The sequence below is a fragment of the Misgurnus anguillicaudatus genome, chromosome 23 (assembly GCF_027580225.2).
Source record: "Misgurnus anguillicaudatus chromosome 23, ASM2758022v2, whole genome shotgun sequence".
NCBI classification, from domain to species: Eukaryota; Metazoa; Chordata; class Actinopteri; order Cypriniformes; family Cobitidae; genus Misgurnus; species Misgurnus anguillicaudatus.
This window is the reverse complement of record NC_073359.2, coordinates 29,622,087-29,649,331: the sequence shown is the minus strand read 5'-3', so window position 1 is coordinate 29,649,331 and position 27,245 is coordinate 29,622,087. Positions and strand designations below refer to the sequence as shown.

Sequence of the window (27,245 nt, the reverse complement as noted above, 5' to 3'; positions counted from 1 at the left end):
TAGTGTCGCATTATTTTAAACAGTAGCCTATGTTAGGAACTCAAACAGAAACCATTTGTTTTTCTTCATTTGGGCATGCTAAAAATGCGAAGGAGTGGCGATACCTTTGCACAATTGTGAGATTTACGTTGGAGGCGATAACTCATGTCATCGTTTACCATGGGGTTTGTACCTTTTACATATTCATTAACTTTTACTAATACACACTTACACACCAAGGAAATGTAAAATCGTAAATCGGACCATAGTTGCCCTTTAAAAATCTGTCAAATAAATTAATCTTCTTAGACATGGTGTTGCAGTCAGGTCCAATGGGGTATGAGGGCCTTAATAATTTAGAGAGGGTGTATCATGTCATTCATTGTGTCTCCAACCTGTATCAGATTTTCATTCTGATATGATAGAAACCTGGATGCCATTTTGTGGACATTGGGTTTGTTAGGAGATAGTTTTCAGGTATGTTCTTCTAAATCACTTTTAATTCTTTTCTGCAGGATGACAGTAAAACTGATACTGCTGGTCACTGATCTTCTGTCTTCCTGTTGAAATGTAACTCACTGTTGATCCCTAAGGCGGATGAATGATGCTAGTGTCACAAATTTACACTCTGTCCTTCGTGTAAGACAACAACAACATGGTTTTATTACATTACAGTAGGTTCACAGAAAGCTACATGAATTGCTCTGTTCAGGCTATAGTTTTACATCGATACCTTGCTTCTTTCCTGCTTTTCTCTTTGTTATGTTCTTAAGTTAAAGCAATTTTTAGTTTAAATCAATACACAAGTTGCTTACTTTTATCTAGATGTATTTATTTTTGGATAGTATTGGAATTAAACACAAAGTCTTTAATTCAGAAAATTTCATCATAGATTCCTTCCATTGATTCACAAATAAAACTATTTCTATAACATGTTAATACGATATCAAATACAGCATTTTTTTATTTTGAAAATCTTTCTCTTTTTTTAAATGTTTATATTTTGATTGTATAGTTTGGTCTTTAGTGAGTGCTAAATCTGGTGTTGTTTCTGGTTTCAGTGGTCTTGATCAGGATTTTCGGTGATTGGGAGCTGCTCTGCTGAAAACCATTCATCCCTTTGGAACCTGTAAAAAAAGTTCAAAGGTTATCTCCAGATTCACCCTCAATATATTTTTTATTTTATTTGTTTTTGACATACTGTAGTTAGGAACAGTCTGGATGTTCACAATGGACTGCTGTCCAATTCTAAAACAGAAAATAAAGTTAATATTAATAAATGTAAACATTTCACTTTAAACATCTAATGTGTAACGCGCTAAGAAAGTCTTACCTATCCTCTTCGCCTTCCAACAACTTCCTGTAGGTGGCGATCTCGATGTCCAGCGCCAGCTTGACGTTCATAAGCTCCTGGTATTCGCGGAGTTGACGGGCCATGTCCTGCTTGGCTCTCTGCAGCGCCTCCTCCATATCTTTGATACGATTTTTGGCCTCCTTCACGGTCATCTCACCACGGTCCTCAGCCTCAGCAATCTGGTTCTCCAGGTTAGCACGCTAAAATGATCGTATAGTCATCAGTCATGATTGTCTTGGTTATAAATCAAAAGTAAAGTATCTTTCCTACCTGAGATTTAATAGATTCAATCTCACTTTGGAGACGACTGATCATACGGTTCATATCGGCGATCTCTCCTTTAATGTTTCGCAGTTCGTCGTTGTACTGAATGGCTTGAGAGGACATCTGGTCAAACTGAGATGTAAGAAATGAATCGGTACAACACATCATTGGCATAAAATAAAACATTTAGTTGATGTAGTCAAAAATATTAAATTTTATGCACATATTGAAGTCAAAATGTGGTATTTGTTTCAGGCAATTGGTAAAATATTCACATAGGCTACTCTAAAATTTTGCTTTTTGTCTCTACCTTAGACTTGTACCAGGATTCAGCCTCTTCACGGCTCTTGGCTGCGATGTCCTCGTATTGAGCCTTGACTTCAGCCACGATGTGGTCCATGTTGAGGTTTCTTGAGTTGTCCATCTGCACGATGACTGATGTGTCTTTGATGCTGGCCTGCAGTTCACGCAGCTCCTCATTCAATAAAACAAGGACAAATTCATAACTTATCCAGGTACAGATCTTTTAACATGGGAAATTATGGACACACATTCAAAGATTTATATTTTTAAAAAATTGTGCTAGACCTTTGAGTAGCTCATGCAATATATGTTCATGTATTGGTGGATGCCCATCATCATATACCTCATCATAGATGGTCCTCAGGAAATTGATCTCATCTGTCAGGGCACCAACTTTGTCCTCCAAATCAGCTTTCACCAGATACACAGAGTCGACATCCTGTAGGACACATAGTACTTAGTTTCCCCTCGTTTTCTTCTTTACGACACACATACCCCAGTAAAAGCTCATATAAGCTGCATCTTGTTGATATTTAATGTGCATCTTTTCTCCATTGGCTGCTGAAAACAGATCTCCTCCGATGTATAAATAATGCTGTGTCCCCACCCAGGCTTTTGTCACATGTGATTCGATCCCTCCACATTTAATTTAAGCAGCTCAGAGGTCTTTCACCACTCCCAAACTTCCCATTGTTCCCTCTCCTATACTTTTTTTATTCTAGGTGTTGTGAAAGTTTTAACTTTCCCTGGTCTTCTAAATCCAGCTCTTAAATATTTAGGCTTGTATTTGAATTTAAAAGTGGTCTGGGATTCAAACCTTTTTTAGAATCACAAAGTCGTTCTCCAGGTTGTTCCTTTTGTTGATCTCGTCTTCATATCTGAATTAAAGAAAATGCATTTCAGTGAATGCATGCAGGATGTAGTAGACATAAGTTAAAATTAGGAAGTTTTTAAAGGATTAAGTCAGAGACACATTTCATACACATACGCATCTGGTGTCTTGTTGCATGTAATATCATGTCCTGTCCTGTTCCAGTTTAATTGGACAAGTGCTGATATTCCAAGACAGCTGATATTTCATACAGTGAAACATTCCTGTGCTGTTATATCATTTTGCTTGTTGGTTTTTGCTGTATAAAATTCTGCTGTGTGCTTGTCAGAGCATTAAAGCGTTAAAGTAAGTTATATAAGTTATGTATACAGTCATTGAATCCACCCAAACGAATGTTTAGTAAATCATCTACTTCTGTATTTTACAGAAGAAAGTGATACGGGTGTGCAATGACATACTGTGCATGTGAGCAAATGATGACCTAAATGCATTTTTTGGGTTTGAAGGGATAGTTCACCCATAAATTCTGTCATCATATTTACTCTCATTTTGTTACAAACCTGTATAAATATATTTGTTTTGATGAAAACAAGGGAAGATATTTTGCGGAATGTTTCTAGCCAAACCAATCATAAGCACCATTCACTTCAATAGGAGGAAAAACAAAACTATGGAAGTCAATGGGGCCCATTCACTTCAATAGTAGGAAAAATAAAACTATGGAAGTAAATGGTGCTAATTCAATTCAATAGTAGGAAAAATAAAACTATCGAAGTCAATGGGGCCCATTCAATTTAATAGTAAGAAAAATAAAACTGTGGAAGGCAATGGTGCCCATTTAATTTAATAGTAGGAAAAATAAAACCATGGAAGTAAATGGGGCTAATTCAATTTAATAGTAGGAAAAATAAAACAATGGAAGGCAATGGTGCCCATTTAATTTAATAGTAGGAAAAATAAAACTATGGAAGTCCATGGGCCCATTCACTTCAATAGTAGGAAAAATAAAACAATGGAAGTCAATGGGGCCTATGGGGCCTATTCACTTTAAAAGTAGGAAAAATAAAACTATGGAAGTAAAAGGGGCTAATTCAATAGTAGGAAAAATAAAACTATGGAAGTTAATAGGGCACATTCACTTCAATAGTAGGAAAAATAAAACCATGGAAGTAAATGGGGCTAATTCAAATCAATAGTAAGAAAAATAAAACTATGGAAGGCAATGGTGCCCATTTAATTTAATAATAGGAAAAATAAAACTATGGAAGTCAATGGGCCCATTCACTTCAATAGTAGGAAAAATAAAACAATGGAAGTCAATGGGGCCTATTCACTTCAAAAGTAGAAAAAATATAACTATGGAAGTAAAGGCCAGTTCACACTGGTCAGACAACTACCAACTCCAACAGACACCAACAGACACCAACAGACACCAACAGACAACCACATTCTAAAGTCTCATTTACTTTGATCCAACAACTGCCAACAGGGGTTTCACACTGATCAGACAGACTCCAACAGATGCGTCTGTTGGAGTCTGTCTGACCAGTGTGAAGTGGCCTTTAAAGGGGCTAATTCAATAGTAGGACAAATAAAACTATGGAAGTGAATGGAGCCCATTCACTTCAATAGTAGGAAAAATAGAACTATGGAAGTCAATGGGGCTTATTCACTTTAATAGTAGGAAAAATAAAACTATGGTAGTCGATGGGGTCCATTCACTTCAATAGTAGGAAAAATAAAACTCTGGAAGTGAATGGGGCCCATTCACTTCAATAGTAGGAAAAATAAAACTATGGAAGTCAATGGGGCCCACTCACCTCAACAGTAGGAAAAATAAAACTATGGAAGTCAATGGGGCCCATCCACTTCAACAGTAAGAAAAATAAAACCATGGAAGTGAATGGTGCTCATAAACTATTTGGCTACAAACACTCCCAAAAACATCTTCCTTCTTGTTGATCAGAACAAGGAAATGCATACAGGTTTGTAACAACAGGTGGGGTGAGTAAACAATGACATAATTTTCATTTTTGGGTGAACTATCCCTTTAAACTTTAACTATTCATATTATGATCCTGCCTTTGTAATATGATATCACTAAATAATTCCTCCTGAACACCAGTATTAGTTTTATCTGTGATATCTGAGCACTCTACTTGTGTTTGAAGTCCTCCACCAGACCCTGCATGTTCCTCAGCTCCCCGTCCAGCTTGGTCCTGTCATTGTTGACCACGTCCAGCTGTCTGCGCAGGTTGGCCATGTACGCTTCAAACATGGGCTCAACGTTAGACCGGCTCGGGTTTTCGTTCTGCAACAGGTCCCACTTTGTCTCCAGCATCTTGTTCTGCTGCTCCAGAAAGCGCACCTGCAGATGGGGCAATAAGTCGGTTGCGTTATTATGTTTTATTTGTATTTCGTATGGATGTAAAAGGGTATAAATTAAAATGAGGAGAAAATAAACTAAATTCGAGCCTTATTGTTTATTATTTTGACAATAATAACTGAAAAGTTGCTTGGTTTTCTGCTTCTTGGATGCTTTATTGATAGTACCATTGATGTCTTATGAATCTGCTTTTGTTTGAGTAAGTTTCAAAGTGATTTTAACTAATTTTACTTGGATGTTGATGTCGAGTATATCAGTAGAGGTATCATGTTGTACCTGAAGCAGTGAAGCATAGCACTTTCATTAGATCTGGTGTGCCAAGGGTATATTGTGTTTAACCGGAGTCTTGTTACAAATGTCGGATTCGGTGCTAGACAAGCAGCAAAGTTCCTATCATTTCTTAAGCAAGGACAGAAAAGAAGCGTTCGTTTTTTTAAGACCTGCTCAGTTCACTGCACATCCTAAAAGCCTGACCGCATTCACTGATGCCCACCCTGCCAGGATCGACTCATTACAAGAGCAATATGACTCCACATTAGTGCCACTGTGACACTCCAGAGATTAGTAGCTGTCCTAGATGGGTTCTTTCCTCGCAAATCCCTAATTTCAAGCCCTTTCAAAGCTGACCCGAGGTCTGTGATGAGGGACCCAACCCTGCCCCAGCATACAACAGTGCCTCGGTTGTACTGAAATGCGATTGAAGTGTCAATTTCAGTCCGGCAGGCCCCTGGGATTTGGTTGCATTGTCCTTTAGGACACAAAAGCTTCCTTCATGCTCTCTGGATGGCGCTGTCTTCTGTGACTTGGTCAAATCTGACCTGCTTTTATCAAGTTACAGGCTTCAGAGAAATGCGTCACGGTATCATTTTCATGTGAGTTTAAGAACTTTAGAGGTACTTTCTGTTGTGTAAATAATCGTATAAAGACACAATTTATCATTTTGCACTGAGCTTGATTTGATCATTGATAGGATATTAATTTGTGCAATCTTAGGGAATGAAAGACACCATACCTTATCGATGAACGTAGCAAAACGGTTGTTCAGCGTTTTGATCTGGTCTTTCTCCTGAGTGCGCACCATTTGGATGTTGGGGTCGATCTCCAGGTTTAGGGGAGCCAGCAGGCTCTTGTTGACGGAGACGCTGGCGAGAGGGGGACCCAGATACGCCGAGCTGGTGCTGAAGCTCGGGGCAGATGCGCCCAGAGAGATCCCGCTTAAACTGCTGTATCCGTAGCCTGCCATCTTACCGCTGCTCCTCACGGAGCTGCTGGAACTGATGCGCTTGCTTCTCAGACTCATGCTTCAAGAGGAACAGGTGATGGATCGGGTTGAAGATGTTTCAGGTGGGCAAACCTAAGTGAAATGTGTGTGTCCCTGTGGAGAGGCTGGGCTTTTAAAGTCCAACCAGGATGGGGTGGAGAGTTCAATTGTGGGAAAACCTGTTTGAGATGGGACAAACTCACACATACGCCTTGTGCTTTATCTGCGCTCACTGGTCGGCACTGGTCTTATTGTATTGGTGTGCTCGAATAGCACCTAAATGTTTGATGAGGCCCTTGACAGCAGCGTTCTCAAATACCTGCATGGCCTGTAGTAAACCTACTTCTATAAAGTCACACTACATGTGTGCGAAGGTCTTTGAGATTTTAGAGACGTTGCAAATAATTATTTAACTTACACATCAATTCTTAAGACAACAGATGGGTGGCACAAACACCCCTTTGGTTTGCTTAAAAAAAGTTAATCGAAAAATAGTGCTCACGGGAAACTTTTATGTGCTCACTAGGGGTTAAACGACTTCAAATTATTTAAAGTCGACTGTTATGTCAATCATACAAAACACATGAGATGGGACTGCTTTGCAACATGCCACAATTTATTAGCAGAACATTAATACAGATGCTGATTATACAGGTTATGTTGCAACTTAAATTTAAAAAGTAATACAAATCATATGTTGCAACTTAACGTTAACAATGCAACAATAACTCCCGTTTTAAAGCATTTTTTATCAATGCAGGTCGGCATAACAATGCTAAAATTATACAGCTCCTATGTTGCAACTTAACATTAACAATGCAACAATAAATTAAAAAAGTATAGTGATTAATGCGACTAGTTGACGTCAAGCTTAAAGCGTCAAGACTTTGCATCAAGGTCGATAGTTGGTTCAATCCCTAGTGCTCACGCGAAACCTTCATGTGCAGAATTTTTTTTTTTAAAGTTTAGTTCGCTCACACGTGAAATTATCACATGCGCACGCAATAATTTTACGTGCGGACGTGAAACTTGCGCGTGCACACATGAAACTAAACACGCTAGTTTTCCTTAGAAACTAAACTTTATTTAATGTTTTCTCCATGTCCCCTTAGGGGCTTCGTAGAAATCGCACCTTATGCGTGCAATTAAGTAAACATGGACAACTGGGAAAACAACGCTAATGCATTGGTCGAAAAAACGTGGACTGGACTACGGCAAAAAAATAAATTTCTTTGGCCAGAAATATATTTTAAATAAATGCAAAATATATTTTGTAGAATGTTATGCTCAATTGAATATATTTTTGATTTGGTAATATACTTAGTTTTAACCTTCATATATCAACATATATTTCAAAATGTAGCCTACAATGGCAAGCAAATACATGTCTAATTTTACATCTTATATGGCAAAAAAGTATTCTTTGCCAAAATATATGATAAATTCAAGTTAATTTTATAAAGTGTTTTGTTTTAAGTTGAAAATATATTTAATTATATATTTAATCTTTATCTTTTTAAAATGGTTATGTTTACAGGTTTGTAACAGTAGATGTAGTAGGCTAGATATATTTTTAATGCTTTAAAATGTATTTATTTTTAGAATATATTTCTAAATATACAAATAATGGCCAAAAAATATATTAATAAAAAATACATTTTTGTAAACATATTCCACAATATATTAAAGCAACTGCATTTTTTGGGCATTATTTGTATCTTTTGCAATATATATATTTTTTGCTGTAGGGGCAATAATGATGTCAATGATGTCATAGAATTAAACTTGTTAATGCTCAAAATAAATACCTTCTGTGCTTGCAAGTAGTCAGATATTTTTAAAATAATTACAGAAAAATGTATTTCTGTTCGAAAGACTCTGTAACGTCAAATTTTTATGTTTTTCTTTGAAACCTTGTCTGTTTTCACATGTTATCCGTCCTTGCACAGATTTGAAAGAATGTGATGTGTTTAGTATAGCCATTGTTTGAAAGACACATTCAACTTGTACGCCGTGTCCTGTCTGTCAATGGAAATGCCACGCCCCTTTTGGGGCCCCGATCCCGTTTTGGAAATACCGACCCTATTTGGAGATATCCAGGCTGTAGTTAAATCGCCCTCCAGCAGTGCACTAGATAAAAACACGTTGACAACGCCACCTCGTGGTAAGATCTAGACGTGGACAACTTGTTCACTCAAAACACGTTTCTTTTACATTTTTCTTCATCTGCAGAAAACAGTTGATGCAGTAAATAAAAACGACATTTCGACGTTACATTCGCGTAAGGGTAATCCAAATGCGAAATGTGCAGACTTTTTGTAAATGTCATGAAGCAATGAACACGTTTTTCTGCTCTTCAGGTGTGACTTCGTGCAGTGCTGCGCAGAACGATATGCGAATGACATCGAAGTACCGCGAGAGTGATTCGCAAACTGTGCTCTCGCGGTATTTTGATGTCACAGATCGCTCTTTTTGCGCAGCGCCACGTGAGGTCCAACATACCTCTGGACTGCAAGTTCCTGCATGGCGTTCACCTTAGCTGTGTTTTTCTTACACCTATAAATATGATGACATGCATTGACATGTTAATACCCGTGCGTTTGCTGCATATATAACGTTTGTTTTTTGATAATGATAATCCTTACTGAATGATTTATTGATCTATTTTGACGACCCTCTCCCTCCAGTTCTCGAGCCCGTGCTTCAACAATGATCATGAGCCGTTTCCTTCATTTACCTCAGATATCGATCGCCTTTTTTTGCATTTTGCCGCATTTCACAGTTAATCCTTGCTGGATGATTTATAGACCTATGACAAACCCCCTCTCCGAGTCCCACAGTTCTCTAAGCCCCGCCCACTGAATCCTGTTAAATCCTGAGCCGTTGCGTTCATTTACCTCAGAGATCACCGTTTGTTTTGCATGGTGCGTGAGCCGTTGCGTTCATTTACCTCAGAGATCACCGTTTGTTTTGCATGGTGCTTGATTGCGCTGCATTTGACCATGAGTCCACGTAAAAAAGCTAAAGTCGACCCAAAAAATGCTGAATCAAAGAAGACTGTAAACGAGGAAGAACACGAGGAAGAGTCGAATGAATCTGAGGAGGATTCGTCTGTGGAGGGGAGCGTGGACTCCTCAGGAGAAGAGCTGCTACTAGATGAGTGAGTGCACGTTTTCTATACATTTCATATAGGCCTCAATTTCTTAAATTTATTCAGAGTTTTAAATTAAACGAGTGCTTACGGAGAATTTTAAGACCCTTGTTTTGAATTTTGAGAGGATTGTCAAAAGAAAATTACCTCACTTTTTTATTTTCTAAATAAAAAACATGTAACGTTAACGTTATGTCAAGCACGACAAGCAGGGTCATTTGTAAAAAAAAATCAGATGACGATAAAGTTAGATTTTTTTGTATTGATTTATTAGTTGCATCTTGATTTATAAGCATGTTAAATTTTAACTAAGTTGTAATAGAGCCACTCCCCTTTTTTCAAAGTTACTGCAAATTGTTAAAAAAAAAACTATAGAAACATATAAAAATGCATATTAAATGTTCTTAAAAATGATACACACATTTGCTGGTAGCATTTTAAAAATAACAATCTGATTTAAAGGAAATAAAGTTTTTGTCAGTTAGTATGGCTAATGTGCAAAACATTTGCAATGTTATTATGGATTTTGTCATTTTGTTTTACTTCTTATGTCTGACTTGTCTTTACTAATATGAATTTTAGCCAATCATGTGTTTGGTTCGTCATGTCAAAATATGTGTTCAGCGTGTCATGTAAACTTGTATGCATCACGCGTTATGTCAAAATACAAGCCAGCTGCAGACGCTTCGAATGGGTTTATAATTAAAAAGACGCCCGCCAGATACTCACTAAATCTCATGTGTAATCAGAGTTTAGTGTTAAGTTAGTGTCTTGCGAGTATTTTGTGAACGTGAGTGTCTCTTTATCATAAATCCTTTCAACGCGTGTGCAGCCGGTATTTTGACAAGACGAGATGCACATAGTTCACATGACACAACAAACACCTATTTTGACACATTTTCAATTTGTGCCCGTAGAAAGAGAAGTCACCGGCCGCCACTACTGTGAAGTTGCATTGCAATAATGCACATTGTAAAGAAGTACTATAAAAAAAACTTTAATTGGATAGTTTAGTCAATTAAAAAAATCTAAGTAATATTTTTGCATCATCTATACATATTTTCTTCTATTTTGGTTTTTATAAAGTATTTCATATGAGGATTCGACATCTGATGAGGACTGGGAGGTTAGTCCCAGAAAGAGGAAGAGACCCAATCTGTCCTCCGTATCGCCATCGCCAGCAAAATCTAACAGATCCGCTTCACCTGGATCTGCAAAGAAGGGCAAAGGCAAAGCCAAGGACAAGAAAAACACAGCCAAACGATCGTTATCATTTTCCTTAGGCATCTCAGATGATAAGTGGCATACAGCGGATGAACCTGATATTGAGCCAACTCCCCCATGCTTCAGACCCATGCGAAATCCTGGACCACAGCTGCTCTCTAGTGCATCATACAGTCCTTTACAATTTTTTCAATTGTTTTTTTCATCATCAACAATGTTGAAAATTGTAGCCAACTCTAATGCCTACGGGGCCAGTGTTCGTGCTGAACGGAACCAATCATGGAAGGACATTTCGGTGAAAGATTTCAAGTCTTTCCTGTCGATGGTCATTTACATGGGTTTGATAAAGTGCTTCAACATCACAGATTACTGGAAAAAGGCTGATGTCTACAGTCTGCCGTATCCACTACGAGTCATGACTTCTAGGAAATTTCTGAACATATCTAGCGCTCTTCATCTTAGTGATCCCAAAGAAGATGCAGAGAATGACAAAAAGAAGGGAACTCCTGAATATGACCGTTTGTTTAGGATCAAACCGCTTTATGATAACATCAGAGAAACCTGCAAAACATATCTTCATCCATTTCAAAACATCTCCATCGATGAGAGAATGGTAGCATCTAAGGCTAGAAATGGACTCAAACAGTACATGAAGAACAAACCTACGAAATGGGGTTACAAATTATTCGTACTGGCTGATTCTCTGTCGGGTTACACGTGGGACTTCTTCATTTATGAGGGTAAAACGACCCACAAAGTTTCAGACCCAAAGCAAAGAAAGGGGGTTGGCTATGAGACTGTCATGGCACTGGTGAATGAAAAAGTGTTGGGCAATGGATACAAGCTGTTTGTTGACAACTTTTACACGAGCCCCGCACTCTTCAGGGATCTTCTCAGTAAGAAGATTTATGCTTGCGGGACCCTTCGAGCAAACAGGATCGGGCGTCTAAAAGCCACAGCTCCTCGTGGCAGTATACGCTGGTTCAGGGACGACAAACTCCTGTTCGTCGAATGGAAGGACAGGAGAAATGTTTTGATGTGCTCCAGCTTTCATAAAGCATTCAATGGAGATAAAGTGACGAGGAAGGTGAAGGGAGATGATGGAGTTTGGAACGAGGAGCAATTCCCAATTCCGCCTGCAGTGTTGGACTACAATAAGTGAGTAGAAATCGTTCATTGTTGGGAAGCATTTGTTCTTGTAAGTTTTCAATTCTAAATATAATCATATACATATTCTTACAGGTACATGGGTGGAGTCGATCTGTCTGACGCGCTTATTGGATACTACACAGTCCTACATAAAACGAGAAAGTGGTATCGGTCCTTTTTTTACCACTTCGTGGACATCGCTGTTGTAAACGCTTTCATTTTACATAAGCACGTAGCCAAATCGAAGAACCAGAAACCAATGACCCAGAAGGAGTTTCGGGAGGCTCTCGTCTCAGAGCTGGCAGAAACTGAGCCTCTACCTCTCCCTTCACAAGTACGTAAGGACGCTCCTAAAAATTTACACCTGCCCAAGTACATCTCTGGAGACAGCACAGTTGGAAGGCGCAGTTGCAGAGTTTGCCACTCCAAAACTCCAGTTAAATGTGTCTCTTGTGATGCCAGTTTGTGCTTGGTTTCCACGCGCAATTGTTTCACTATCTGGCATAAAGAAGGTTATGTTAAAGAGGAAAACAAAAAAGTAACATTAAAAGAAGAAATAAAAGAAGAAGAAGTAGAAATAAAAGTAGAAGAAGTAGAAGTTACATTAGATGCGGAGCCAGAAGCCTGAAAAGAAAAGCTGTAAATCTAATGCATGGTGCATGGCAGCTGGTGCCACTGGTATTACGGTAGTGCATGATTTATGTTGTAGCTGTATGAAAAGTAGTTGTTTTTTTACACTGTTTCAGTCGTATACACTGAAAAGTTTACTTTATCATTACTGTACTACTAACGCCAATTTCTGAATTTTATTTTAGAAATGTGCCTTTTCAGAAAACCTGTGGTATTTTTATCTTCACGTATGAATGATGGATTTCTTTGTCTGGATATTTCTAGCCTTATATGTATGAAAGCTTATTTCTTTCTTTAGCCTACTTCTTATTCTTTAAAAAAACTTTTTTAACATGCTGGATGTGTTTTTTACTGTATGTCCTCATTAAACCAAATAAATTGTAACTCATGTGGAATTATGTTGTTTACAGTTTTTATTAAAGTTGCCATACATTGAGTTTTTTCTTCAAATTTCATCAATGTTTAGTAAAATAACTTTATACAACCATTTAAACTATGGAAATAAAGGCTAATCCTTGTTTAACCCACCTAGTACGCACATAGGGTGTACATGTTTACTTCGAGATTCATGTGTTTCAGCACAGCACATTTTAAAGCCTTTGAAGCACATATAATATGTTTTTTTCTTAATTTTAAGTACTAAAGTAAAACACATTGCATTGGCCATTCATGGCAAACAAAGCAGGATGTAAAGGCTCTTGGTGCCCCATCCCATGCTGTGTGCTGGTGACCATTTGTTCATGACTCAAGTCAAAAGGGAAAGACAACTAAAATGCATTTACAAAAGGTAATCTACCAAAACTGTAAAATTTATATACGTTTTGACGCAACAACAGTAATTTCGTGTCATGTGCAAGTGTAACTGGTGCAAGTTCTTTGAAATGACGGCATCATTGTTTATGTGTAATCGATATAAACGCAAATCGGTGAAAACAGTAGGGCTGGGTATTGGCAAGGGCCTCACAATACGATACGTATCACGATGCAATAAAATACGTTGCATGTTGCGATACATTGCAATACTTTTTTCTTTCTTTTTTTGTGAAAAAAAGTTTTTAAATAAATCAGCTCTATTTTTTTATTCTAAGCCAAAGTGCTTCCACACTTCGGCTTTGAATTTTCTGCCATTTTCTCACTCACGCTAACTTCTGAGACATTGGCCGAATGGCCGTATATGACAGACAACTGGACAGCGACAACTACAGCAGGTTGTTTGAAGCACACAGAGGGATTTCATGGGTTTTTAAAATACTGATAGTATAGATTAAAATATTGATACACTATTGCGGGAAAAAATGTAGGATAGTTTGCTGTATCTGTATTTTTGCACAGCCCTAGAAAACAGTGACGTCATGTGCATGCGTATTGCATGTTTAGCACAAGTACTTTACAACCATAACATAGCACAATTAGTTTTTTTTTAATTTTATTAAGTTTTTGTGAATCAGTGCAAATGTGGGTCTTTTTAATAACGTTATCGTGTGGACGTACATTTGAAAAAAATAAAAAATATGAATAAAAAAACCTTTCGTTTTGTTACTACATCATTGTTTTGTAAACAGCCTGTGTAACCTCTGAATGTGGTCCAAAGTGGACAAGCTCAAAACATTTTACACCCCATTTACACCTGTATTTAGCGTCATCCACTTGTGATCCAATCGACCAAAACGCATTTTAATCCCAGATGTAAACAGCCTATAAGCCGTGAATCGTTCTTTATTTCTATGATAATGAAGTGGTCTGAGAGGGCCACGAGGATCTTGGGGTTTTCTCCCTTATCTGCTTTGTTTAAGATTGTCACCTGAATGCTTTGTTTCCATTTGAATAGACTGCCACTTTAAATGCAATGCAAGTCGTTAAACTTGATGTCTGCAGCGCAATAGCAGTACGACCTGATTTAAAGACTTGTGCTGCTCATCACTATCTAAAATAAAGACTCCAGCGGCCTGTTTCAGAAGGTTAATGAAAACTCTCTATGTATGTTAACCCTGAAATGAGGGAAACTCTGGGTTGTCTATTTCAGACTGGGAGGTATGTTAAACCCAAAAAAGTGGTGTAAGAAGTCTGTTTGCAGGGTAAGTTTCTCTCTGAACCTAACCTGGTCGGGTCAGGTTTTATTCTGTAAACTCAGAGTTTCTGGTGGTCTCATACCCCCTTTTTTCAGTAGCAGAGTTTAATTATGTACCAAATAAAAAAATGTTGGCTCACATATTTTGAAAAAGGAACCACACACATGACGGGCTACATACATGTTGTGACGAACTTCACATTGAGGGCCCTCGAAAAAAGAAGTCACCGGCCACCAGTGATATTTATGTTGTGAGAGGATTTTGAGGCATTTATTTGAGCGGGAATGAATTTTCTTTGCAGTCATTTTATTATTATATTGATTCAAGCCGCAATTTCCAACTCTTTTCTTTAAAATCTAATTACATATAACATAATAATTCAATATATATATCTCCCCTTGTCTTTAGGAAACTAAAACATTTATTATTTTCGACAAGTTGTTTGTTCCAGAGTTCAGATTAGCCACTTGCCATTACAAACAGAGACCGGAAGTTAAGTTCAAATGATTTTTGAAAAACACTTTGGAAAAGGGAGTCCTGCCAAAAACCAAAACACACTTGTAGCCAATCAGCAGTAAGGGGCGTGTCTACTAACCAACATCATTGCCTAGATTGTGTATGTGTGGGGCGGGTCTATCAAAAGAAAGTCCAGATTTTATTGGGGTAGGGGCGTGTTTGTTTAGGTTATTTCAAATGTCAATATTGGCTTTCAGAGATTGTGCACCCCACCTTTAACCTTTGGATTTCTCTAGTTTAACAGCAATGGTTAAACCAGGGGTCTCCAACATTCTTATTTATTACATATTTTTTATATTAGGCCTATGTATGTTTAAAAAGTTTGAGTACACTCTATCAACAAAGCAGCCTTTCAGATTGTTTTATCCATTGTGGTAGCCCTTGCTCACAAAAAGTTTGGAGACCCCTGGGTTAAACTATGGTTCCTACAGTGAAATAATGGTTAAATTGTTATTACTGTGGCTTTACTACAAATGCCATAGTTAAACTATAGTTACTGAAACCATGTTTAACTTCCGTAATGAATTTCACACCCTTGTGAAAATATTTTAACAGATTTGTCCCTTTTATGTAAAAAAAAAAAAGTTATACTAGTGTTCATTCAAAATAGCCAATAAAGACCACCGATATTGGTGACGTCTAGCTATAGAATAAAAACAGCCAATCACAGACGAGCTCGGTTGCATGCGGCGCTGCGCAGCTTTCACGGCGTGTGACATCACAGTACCTGAACTAATGATTAATTCATTGGTCACTCTGCGCAGCCTCGAATGCAGCAGTCGGGCTGTTCATTCCTCTCACGCGGTTTATCCATTCGTTTGCTGCTGTTTACATCTGTCGCTTTTATTAAAATCTGCACGTCGCGATGGATTCTACTACAGTTGAGGAAATCATGGAGGAGTTTTTCAACACGAGCGATGCAGAAGAATACGAGATGATCGAGTCTGATGATCAATCGGATCTGGAGAGTGTCGCTTCCAGTGTGGATTTACTGGAGGAAATGATCGTTGTTCCTGTGCTGGACTCGTGAGTTTGTTCTTTATTTGACAAAGATCTTCCATGCATGCACAAAGTTTGGTTTTCATTGAAAGGTGAAGTTGGAAAAAATGAAGGAATGATCACGTTATGAGACCTCGAATATTTGTATAATTCATTCATTTATACACTTTGATTTAATCTTTGTAATGTTAGTCCTGCTTTTTGCAATCCAATTGAAAACGACAGTCAAATTTTACATTGTTTTATTTTACGAAGAAGAATTCTGATTGAATAAACTCAATAGTTCCTCCTATGGGCTATTTGTGGCATTGCTTTTAAGAGAGATAGATACCCTGCTGAAAAAAACAATAATACCATTACAGAAAATTCTAATGGTTTCCATTAAAATACCAATAGGAACCATTAGCTTTTACCATTAAAACCACTACACTGTAATGTGTTTTGGGCCATATTCCATTAGAACCAATATGTAGAACCATTGGAACCAATACATACTATTGGAGACCAACAAAGACCAATACACTGTAGTGTGTTTTGGGCCATATTCCATTAGAATCAAGAACCAATACATACCATTAGATCCCATTACACTGTAGTGTGTTTTGGGCCATATTCAATTAGAACCAATAAAATTCCAGATAAAACCAATAGAATGTCTGTGATGGTGTCTATTGTTTTTTTTAACAAGATAGATAGATGGATAGATAGATAGATCCAGTGTATTTTAGGTATGTCAAATTTTAGGCAAAATATGTAAATATAGGCAAGTGCAAAACATGAGATTCATTGTTTTTTTGCTTAGTGGTCTTCGTAGAAATACAAAACAGGATGCATGCTAGTTAGCAATAAAATATCCCATGCTGGATTAGGATGTGCATTAAATACATCTTTCAAAAGACTTTACTTTTAAACTACATGTTGAGAAATGAAATTCAGTTTGATTAGGCGTGAAGAAGAAAGAAAGAATGAGCATGAACCCTCTGTGTCTATGGACAGTTTCGGACAATTGTTGTAATATTTTTTTCTGTGTCATACAGTGAACTTTCAGATGCCAACAATTTACCAGATGAGGTCTTGCATCCAGAGGTCACTCCACAAAAGAGGAAAAGACCTTTACCAGAAGTCTTTTCATCACCTGCCACTATACCAGTTGTCAAATGGAGAGGAAAGCGAAGTAGCCTGAACCGATCCTTTCCAGATTTCAATTTAAACACCTTAGAAGATAAGTGGAAAAGTGTAGATGAACCTGATCCTGAACCACAACAACCGGTCTTTAGACCCATCCAAACGCCTGGCCCACAGGTGGTCTGTAGCGCATCCTGCAGACCTCTGCAATATTTCGAATTATTCTTTACTTCCTCGATCATTCAGACGATTGTAGATAACAGTAACGCTTACGCAGCAAAGATGTACGGAAGTGATAAAAGTATGTGCCGTGACATTTCTGTGAAGGATTTCAAGAAATTCCTTGCAATGGTGATCTACATGGGTCTGGTAAAATGCTGTTCACTAACTGACTACTGGAAAACATCTGACTTGTACAGACTACCCTTTCCTGGCCGAATCATGTCTTTCAAGAAATTTTATGCTATATGCAATTGTTTTCATATCAGTGATCCCAAAGTAGACGAAGAGAATGACCAGAAGAAGGGAACGGATGAATATGACCGTCTGTGTAGGATCAAACCACTGTATGAGGACATTAGAGAAGCCTGTAAGAGCTCCTTCCAGCCCTTTCAAAACATCTCCATCGATGAGAGAATGGTAGCATCAAAGGCTAGAAATGGACTTAAACAATATATGAAAAACAAACCAACGAAATGGGGCTACAAACTGTATGTACTGGCAGATTCCAGCTCTGGCTACACATGGGACTTCTTTGTTTATGAAGGAAGGTCCATTTTAAAACAAGGAAAGGGGATCGGCTATGAGTCTGTGATGGCACTGGCGGATGAAAAGTTGTTGGGCTCTGGATACAAGCTGTATGTTGACAACTTTTTCACCAGCCCCGCACTCTTCAGGGATCTTCTCAGTAAGAATATTTATGCTTGCGGGACCCTTCGAGCAAACAGGATCGGTCACACTCAAACCCCAGGTCCTCCTGGTAGCATACGCTGGTTCAGGGATGACAAACTCCTGTTCATCGAGTGGAAAGACAGGAGAGACGTGCTGATGTGCTCCACCTTTCATAAAGTGTTCAATGGCGACACAGTGAAAAGGAGGGTGAAGGGAAAAAACGGTGCTCGGACCATTGAAGATCTGCCGGTTCCTGCTGCAGTGTTGGACTACAATAAGTTAGTCAAAATTAATTTGGTGGTGTTCACTTCAGTGTTTTTAACTAGCATATGTAAAAATAACCACTTTTCTTTCGTTGCAGGCACATGGGTGGAGTCGATCTGTCTGACGCGCTTATTGGATATTACACAGTTCTGCATAAAACTAAAAAGTGGTATCGGTCCTTTTTTTACCACTTTGTGGACATTGCTGTTGTAAACGCCTTAATTATACATCAGCACGTAGCCAGGGAGAGGAACCAAAAACCAATGACCCAGAAACAGTTTCGAGAGGCTCTCATCTCAGACCTGGCCCAAACAGGACCTAAATATCACACTGCAAGAGTGGGTTCTGATGAATTTCACCTGCCCAAGTACATCAGCGGAGATGCAACGGAAGGAAGACGCAAATGCAGAGTGTGCCGCGCTAAAACCCCAATCATGTGCGTGATGTGCGAAATGCCACTGTGTCTTGTTGCGGCTCGTAATTGCTTCATTGAATTTCATGAATCTGAAGAAGCTGAAACAAAGGTAAAAGCAAAGTACAAAAGACGTGTCAAAAAAGAAAAAAGAAAATAAACATCTACAAAAAGATTAAAGGGCCGATCACACCAAACGCTTTTATAGCAGTTGCAGGCGCCTCTGGAGGTACCTTGACTATGAAGACTTTTATACTTTATATTTGCCTTCAACTATTGAAATCTATTGATGGAAACACGTGAAATATTTTCATTACTTCAAAAACCCCATGTTATACTCATTTTAAGCTGTGGAGGCTGCCATTATGATTTGATTATTCGCAATTGTTGTGAAATATTACTGCAGGTTACTATAGTTTACAATTCTTGTGAGAATGTGTTACTCCCCAAAATGGCGACTTTGTAGATGTTTCCTAAGTTTATTAACACTATGACATCATAATTTTACATTTAATTTCACCTTCATAAAGCCAATCCCAGTGTTAATCTATTAAGCCATAAACTAAGTCAAAATGTTAATCTGTGTTAAACTAGAGAGAAGTTTTATGCATGGGGAAAGGTGCAAGGGTGTGTAAATAATGAGATTTTTTATATTTTTAGGTCAACTTTTTCTAGTACTAGTTAAAAAAAAACTCAAACTCTGGTTTGGATGAGAGCATTTTCAAGCTCAAAGGTGGAGCCACAGGGCTAGATATTACAGTACTTCAATGTTCAGTATTAATTTAATGTACTTTTTTCTAACTAATAAAATTCTGTTTTGCAACTCATTTTAAAGTATGCCTTTTTGATTTTCATGCTATTGCATAATATTGCGCAAAATTTAGTGATTTAAAGGTAACCGGTTTTTTGATAAAATGTGTTTTAACCACAGTAGTAATAGACAATGTAGTTACATTTAACCTTAGCATAATATTTATTTTTAAAAAATTAGTCTTTTGGTGCATCAGTAACAATAAACATTAAAGGTGACATTTCACAAGACTTCTTTTCAGATGTAAAATATATCTTCGGTGTCCCCAGAGTACATAAGTAAAGTTTTAGCTTAAAATACCCCATAGATAATTTCTTAGAATGTGTTAAAATTGCCACTTTATAGGTGTTAGCAAAAACGTACTGTTTTTGGGTGTTTCCTTTTAAATGCAAATGAGCTTGTGCAAACACTGATCACCACAATGGGGGGTTTGTTGAAATTGAAACTCATTTGTGCGTTCCATTTTTTTCACTCTCTCTTTCTGCACTAAATGGCAGTGTTGTGATTGGATAGTGCAGATTAAGGGATGGTATTATTATAATAAGATCTCTTTTTGACATCACAAGGGTAGCCAAATATCAATGTCCTATTTTTTCCTACCCAGTCTTATGTAACGAAGCATACAAATCGTGCAATAAATACGCCAAATTCCACTTTGGCATGCATATGATACACCCGTCTTTCCTATTCACTGAAATGGTGCATCTTTTTTGTCGTTTTATTTATTGGTTATTTTTAAACCATTTTCGCTTGGGTTTAGGGTTAGATTTCAGATTTGCTTAAGGAGGTTATTTAATATACAGGTTTATCCATGTTTTTGTCTATATTTAAGCCATGGTCACTTGGAGTTGGGGTTTGGGTTAGGATGTCACTTTTATATAACAAAAAGTTGTTCTAACTCTAAACCCAAGCAAAAATGGTAAAAAAAGCAAAACATTTGAGAAACCAATAAATAAAACAACAAATAAAGATGCGCCGTTTAAGTGAATAGGAAGGACTTGCGTATCATATGCACGCCAAAGTGGAATTTGGCATAATTGCATGATTTTTACACTTTGTGCTATTTATACGCAACTCCGTGAGATTTTTTCACATGCTTACAATGAATGGTTTACCAAAAAAAGTTATGGGTTGTTCTTTAACTTTCTTTAAAAGTCCAGACAATGCAGTGGTTTTGCAACAACATTATTTTTGAAGATTTGCCTTAAACTTTTATATATTAAATAACTTCAGTATTGAAATGCTACGATTTTATTTTCGTTAAGTTAATGAAACATTTGGCTTTTTTCTTCTAAAAGGCCTGTTATGAGATTTTTAGTTGTATTATAGTGAAAGACAGTTATGTTTATTTTGTGGATTAGCATTCCTATATTGCTTTTGCATCGATTAAACTGATGTACAGTAAAGTGAAAGATACAATGATTAGCCTGTGCTTTCTCCAGCTAGTGTAACCATGTTTAATTTGGATTCTTCACTACGTCAAAAGGTTTCAAGAGATTTTTTCATTATTATTTAAAAAAAGTTAGTATTGTTTCAAAATAGCCAATAAAGCCCACCAATATCGGTGACGTGCAGAATGAAAACAGCCAATCGCAGTTCGATCACAGTGGCGTGTTTCACTCAGGTTTCACTAGGCGAGCTCGAATGCATGCGGCGCTGCGCAGACCGATCGGCGTATGACATCAGAGTAGCGTTTATTATCACTCTCGCGGTACTGTGATGTCAGCGTGTGTGTGCGCGGTACCGCGGCATGCACGCAATATTTCTCTCACGCCGTGCAGTATATCTGTGGCTGTTTACATCTGTCGATTTTTTAAGATCTGCACGTCGCGATGGATTCACCTACAACGACGAATACTACAGCTGAGGAAAACACGCAGGATATTTTAAACACGAGCGATGCAGAAGAATACGAGATGATCGAGTCTGATGATCCATCAGATCTGGAGAGTTTTGCTTCCAGTGTGGATTTAGAGGAAATGATCGTCGATCCTGTGCTGGACAGTGTGGACTGGTGGGTTTATATTTTATTTTATTTTATTCAAGACCTTGCACATAAAGTTTAGTTTTCATTGAAAGGTGAAGTGAGAGATTAAAGAAACGATAATGTAATGATCGTGTATTTTTTTAAACTTGTTAGTGATTTACTAAAATGAATTACAAATTCTGTAAAGTAGTCTTTGTTAGTCCTGCATTAGGCAATGTAATCTAAATCAACACGGTAATAAAATAAAAAGAATTCTGATTGAGTAAAACTCAATAGTTCCCCCTATGGGCTGTTTGTGCTATTACTGATAGATCATGCAAAACATGAGGTACAATGTTTTTTGTTTGCTTAGTGGACATCGAAAACAATACAGGATGCATGCTGGTTAGTGATATAATGTCCCATGTTAGATTATGATGCACATTAAATCCATGTTTTAAAAGAGAAATGAAAATGAGTTTGATTTGGCAATTTTTTCTAGTGAGCTTTCAGATGCCAACGATTCATCAGATGACGTCTTAAATCCAGAGGTCACCCCACAAAAGAGGAAAAGACCTTTACCAGACGTGTTTTCATCACCTGCCACTATACCAATTGTCAAATGGAGAGGAAAGCGAAGTAGCCTGAACCGATCCTTTCCAGAATTCAATTTAAACACCTCAGATGATAAGTGGAAAAGTGTAGATGAACCGGATACAGAATCACAACAACCGGTCTTCAGACCCATCCAAAAGCCTGGCCCACAGGTGGTCTGTAGCGCATCCTGCAGACCTCTGCAATATTTTGAATTATTCTTTACTAACTCGATCATTCAGACGATTGTAGATAACAGTAATGCTTACGCAGCAAATATTTATGGAGGTAATAAAAAGAAGTGGTGTGACATTTCTGTGCAGGAATTCAAGTCGTTCCTTGCAATGGTGATCTACATGGGTCTAGTAAAGTGCTGTTCACTATCTGACTACTGGAAAACATCCGACTTGTACAGACTGCCCCTACCTGCCCGAATCATGTCTGCTAGGAGATTTTCGACTATGTCCAGTGCTCTTCATCTCAGTGATCCCAAAGTAGACGAAGAGAATGACCAGAAGAAAGGAATGGATGAATATGACCGTCTGTCTAGGATCAAACCACTGTATGAGGACATTAGAGAAGCCTGCAAGAGCTCCTTCCAGCCCTTTCAAAACATCTCCATCGATGAGAGAATGGTAGCATCAAAGGCTAGAAGTGGACTTAAGCAATATATGAAAAACAAACCAACGAAATGGGGCTACAAACTGTATGTACTGGCAGATTCCAGCTCTGGCTACACATGGGACTTCTTTGTTTATGAAGGAAGGACGATTTCAAAGCAAGGAAAGGGGATCGGCTATGAGTCTGTGATGGCACTGGCGGATGAAAAGTTGTTGGGCTCTGGATACAAGCTGTATGTTGACAACTTTTTCACCAGCCCCGAACTCTTCAGGGATCTTCTCAGTAAGAAGATTTATGCTTGCGGGACCCTTCGAGCAAACAGGATCGGTCACTCGAAAACGCCAGCTCCTCCTGGTAACATACGCTGGTTCAGGGACGACAAACTCCTGTTCATCGAGTGGAAAGACAGGAGAGACGTGCTGATGTGCTCCACCTTTCATAAAGTGTTCAGTGGTGACACAGTGAAAAGGAGGGTGAAGGGAAAACCCGGTGGTCGGACCATTGAAGATCTGCCGGTTCCTGCTGCAGTGTTGGACTACAATAAGTTAGTCAAAATTAATTTGGTGGTGTTCGATGTTTTTAACTTTTATATGTAAAAATAACCAATTTTCTTTCATTGCAGGCACATGGGTGGAGTCGATCTGTCTGACGCGCTTATCGGATATTACACAGTTCTGCATAAAACTAGAAAGTGGTATCGATCCTTTTTTTACCACTTCGTGGACATTGCTGTGGTAAACGCCTTCATTTTACATCAGCACACAGCCAGGCAAAGGAACCAAAAACCAATGACCCAGAAGGAGTTTCGAGAAGCTCTCGTCTCAGACCTGGCCAAAACAGGACCTCTATATAATGCTGCACAGCATGATTCTGAAGAATTTCACCTGCCCAAGTACATCAGCGGACACAGCAGGATAGGAAGACGCCAATGCAGATTGTGCACCGCTAAAACTCCAGTCATGTGTGTGATGTGCGACGCCCCATTGTGCTTTGTTCCTAAACGTGAATGCTTTATTGACTTTCATAAATCCTACAAACCTCAAAAGCGTCAAGATCAAAAGACCAAGGCAGTGTCGAAAGAAAATAAAAAATAAAAATAGAGAAAAGCAACATCTAGAAAATCTTTTTTTTGCTAGAGAGTAGTAAGGCACAAGGGTTTGTAAATAATGATAACATTTTTATTTTTAGATCAACTCTTTTTAGTACTAATTCAGAAACTCAAACACCGGTGTGGAAAGAAAGCAACGGCAAGTGCAGAGGTGGAGCCACAGGCTTTACACTACTTCATAATTTATGAGTACATAAGCTATTTTCAGTATTATTCAATGTATTTTTGTGCATAAGTGATTACTTTTTGTTAACCTGTGTTTTTAACTAATAAAATTGTCTTGCATATCAATTTGAAGCATGTCTTTTAAGCTTTTCTGGCCATTGCATAATACTGCATGACTAATATTATTTCAAGGGACACCATTTTTTTAAACATGCGTTTTTAAAGTCAAAATGAAATTAATATAGACAACTGTCATTTGTTTTGGAATATTGTAGTATTAGAAATGACTTACTTGTGAGCTTCATTATTTTTTTTAATTCATGTGCCCTCATAATCTTTAATCAAAAACACAACCCCCCCTTGAAACGATCTCTCTTTACTTCTGGTCATATATGGCAGGTGGGTAGAGTCCGGGAAAATTAGCAACATGCAATTAGCAACATGACCCAACTTCAAACGATCCAATCAGTTTCTGATTATTACGAAAATAGTCCCCGTCATTGAAAGTAACCAAGGGGACTATTTTTGGGCAGTGTGTAATATTCATGGACTGTAAAAAAATGGACGTAGTGTCCTAGACGTGAACCATTGGTTTCTGAAGATTGTTTTTGGACCTGTCCAAAATGGCACACTCCGGACTTGTGGTCCTCATCAGAGTCCACACTTTGATGATATCATCTTGTGCAGACTTAAGGGACCCTTGATGCGAGTCCACGTGGGTGCACCGGAGTATTTTGGGACAGACTCAGGCGTCACGCCGGAAATAGGTGGAGAAGTTGAAACATTAAAGGTGACATTTCACAAGACTTCTTTTCAGATGTAAAATATATCTTCGGTGTCCACAGAGTACATAAGTGAAGTTTTAGTTCAAAATACGCCATAGATAATTTCTTAGAATGTGTTAAAATTGCCACTTTATAGGTGTTAGCAAAAACGTGCTGTTTTTGGGTGTGTCCTTTTAAATGCAAATTAGCTTATGCGAACACTGATCGCCACAATTGTGATTTGTTGAAATTGAAACTCATTTCATTTGTGCATTTCATTTTTTTCACTCTCTCTCTGCACTAAATGGCAGTGTTGTGATTGGATAGTGCAGATTAGGGGGTGGTATTATTACAATAAGATCTCTTTTTGACATCACAAGGGTAACCAAATTTCAATGATCTATTTTTTCCTACCCAGTCTCATGTAGACGCATATAAATAGCATGAAGTGTAAAAATCGTGCAATGCATACGCCAAATTCCACTTTGGCGTGCATATGATACGCCAGTCCTTCCCATTTACTTAAACGGCGCATCTTTTTATTGTTTTATTTATTGGTTTCTCAATTTTTTCTGTTTAAACCATTTTCGCTTTGGTTTAGGGTTAGATTTCAGATTTGATTAAGGAGGTTGTTTAAAGCAACACTATAGTTTCCATGTAAAAATTACTTAAAGGTCCCCCATGTGGTTGAGAAGCGCAACAGTGCTTGGTATCAGACTCTCTTCTGCAGGCAGGGGGAGGGGCGGGGCTGTGTTTCCTACCCTCCACCACCACTTTCAGAGTGGGCTGGTAGCAGAGAGGAGGCTGATAAGGTTGCAGCAACAGTACAATTTGTCCAGTTAAAAGTTGTTCTATCACTGAAATAATTTTAGAGACATTATTAAAAGGTAAAAAAACTACATAGTGTTGCTTTAATATACAGGTTTCTTCTTGTTTTTGTCTATATTTAAGGCATGGTCGCTTGGAATTGGGGTTAGAATTGGGGTTTGGGTTAGGATGTCATTTTTATATAACAAAAAGTTGTTCTTCTAATCCTAAACTCAACCGAAAAGGGTTAAAAAAGCAAAAAAATTGAGAAACCAATAAATAAAATGACAAAAAAGATGCACTGTTTAAGTGAATGGGAAGGACTGGCATATCATATGCAGGCCAAAGTGGAAATTGGCGTATGTATTGCACGATTTTTACACTTCGTGCTATTTATACACAATGAATGTTTTACCAGAACAAAGTTAATGGGTTGTTCTTTAACTTTCTTTAAAAGTCCAGACAATGCAGTGGTTTTGCCACAACATTATTTTTGTAGATTTGCCTTAAACTTTTATATATTAAATAACTTCAGTATTGAAATGCTACGATTTTGTTTTCGTAAAAGTGAGTTGAAACATTTGGCTTTTTTCTCTTAGATCTGTTAAAAGATTTGATAAGATCTGTTATGAGATTTTAAGTTTTATTATAGTGAAAGACAGTTATGTTTATTTTGTGGATTGACTAACATTAGCATTCCTATATTGTTTCTGAATTGATTTAACTGATTTTCCTATAACGAAATATACAACGATTAGCCTGTGTTTTCTCCAGCTATAGTTGTAGTGAAACATGTTTAATTTGGATTCCTAACTACGTCAAAAGGTTTTAAGAGATTTTTCCATTATTATTTAAAAAAGTTAATATTGTTTCAAAATAGCCAATAAAGCCCACTGATATTAGTGACGTGCAGGTGCAGAATGAAAGCAGCCAATCGCAGTCCGATCACAGTGGCGTGTTTCACTCAGGTTTCACTAGGCGGTCTCGAATGCATGCGGCGCTGCGCAGACCGATTGGCGTATGACATCGGAGTAGCGTTTATTATCACTCTCGCGGTACTGTGATGTCAGCGTGTGTGTGCGCGGCACCGCGGCATGCACGCTTATTTCTCTCACGTTGTGTAGTATATCTGCGGATGTTTACATCTGTCGATTTTTTAAAGGTCTGCACGTTGCGATGGATTCACCTACAACGACGAATACTACAGCTGAGGAAAACACGCAGGATATTTTAAACACGAGCGATGCAGAAGAATACGAGATGATCGAGTCTGATGATCCATCAGATTTGGAGAGTATCGCTTCCAGTGTGGATTTAGAGGAAATGATCGTCGATCCTGTGCTGGACAGTCTGGACTGTGAGTTTATATTTTATTTTATTCAATTCCTTGCACGTAAAGTTTAGTTTTCATTGAAAGGTGAAGTGAGAGATTAAAGAAATGATCATGTAATGTGACTTTGAATTAATATTTTTAACGCTTGTTAATAATAAATTACTAATATAAATAAAACATTGTAAACTAGTCTTTGTCAATCCTTCATTAGGCATTAGGCAATGCAATCTAAATCAACACAGTAATAAGTCGATTTTTAAAATTGTT

The 27,245-nt window shown here is 37.9% G+C and overlaps 4 protein-coding genes across 6 annotated transcripts; 3 read left to right on the top strand and 1 right to left on the bottom strand.

Moving 5' to 3' along the window:
- Positions 1 to 646: 646 nt before the first annotated feature.
- Positions 647 to 9,446, bottom strand: LOC129454040 (keratin, type II cytoskeletal 8). Of its 3 annotated transcripts, none has more exons than XM_073861359.1 (12): positions 9,330 to 9,446; positions 9,025 to 9,276; positions 8,882 to 8,935; positions 6,131 to 6,419; positions 4,892 to 5,100; positions 2,718 to 2,778; positions 2,244 to 2,339; positions 1,908 to 2,072; positions 1,604 to 1,729; positions 1,313 to 1,533; positions 1,181 to 1,227; positions 647 to 1,106 (listed from the first exon to the last, which is right to left on the bottom strand). In XM_073861359.1, the coding sequence occupies exons 3-12, from the start codon at positions 8,902 to 8,904 to the stop codon at positions 1,003 to 1,005; spliced, it is 1,341 nt and encodes a 446-aa protein (XP_073717460.1). In that variant the 5' UTR covers positions 8,905 to 8,935; positions 9,025 to 9,276; positions 9,330 to 9,446; the 3' UTR covers positions 647 to 1,002. The 3 variants fall into 3 exon arrangements, with proteins under 3 accessions (XP_073717460.1, XP_073717461.1, XP_073717462.1); XM_073861360.1 differs by having other exon boundaries at positions 6,131 to 6,558; positions 9,330 to 9,445; XM_073861361.1 differs by having other exon boundaries at positions 6,131 to 6,509; positions 9,330 to 9,445.
- LOC129454035 (piggyBac transposable element-derived protein 4) lies at positions 9,382 to 12,912 on the top strand. Its single transcript, XM_055218491.2, has 3 exons — positions 9,382 to 9,539; positions 10,617 to 11,912; positions 11,997 to 12,912. Exons 1-3 carry the CDS (start codon positions 9,382 to 9,384, stop codon positions 12,529 to 12,531), a joined length of 1,989 nt encoding a protein of 662 aa, XP_055074466.1. The 3' UTR covers positions 12,532 to 12,912.
- Positions 12,913 to 15,755: 2,843 nt separating this feature from the next.
- LOC129454038 (piggyBac transposable element-derived protein 4) lies at positions 15,756 to 19,636 on the top strand. Its single transcript, XM_055218494.2, has 3 exons — positions 15,756 to 16,144; positions 17,155 to 18,411; positions 18,495 to 19,636. The coding sequence occupies exons 1-3, from the start codon at positions 15,984 to 15,986 to the stop codon at positions 18,967 to 18,969; spliced, it is 1,893 nt and encodes a 630-aa protein (XP_055074469.2). The 5' UTR covers positions 15,756 to 15,983; the 3' UTR covers positions 18,970 to 19,636.
- A 1,597-nt stretch (positions 19,637 to 21,233) lies between these two features.
- LOC129454037 (piggyBac transposable element-derived protein 4) lies at positions 21,234 to 24,200 on the top strand. The gene is made up of 3 exons (XM_055218493.2): positions 21,234 to 21,634; positions 22,089 to 23,345; positions 23,424 to 24,200. The coding sequence occupies exons 1-3, from the start codon at positions 21,453 to 21,455 to the stop codon at positions 23,893 to 23,895; spliced, it is 1,911 nt and encodes a 636-aa protein (XP_055074468.2). The 5' UTR covers positions 21,234 to 21,452; the 3' UTR covers positions 23,896 to 24,200.
- Positions 24,201 to 27,245: the final 3,045 nt, after the last annotated feature.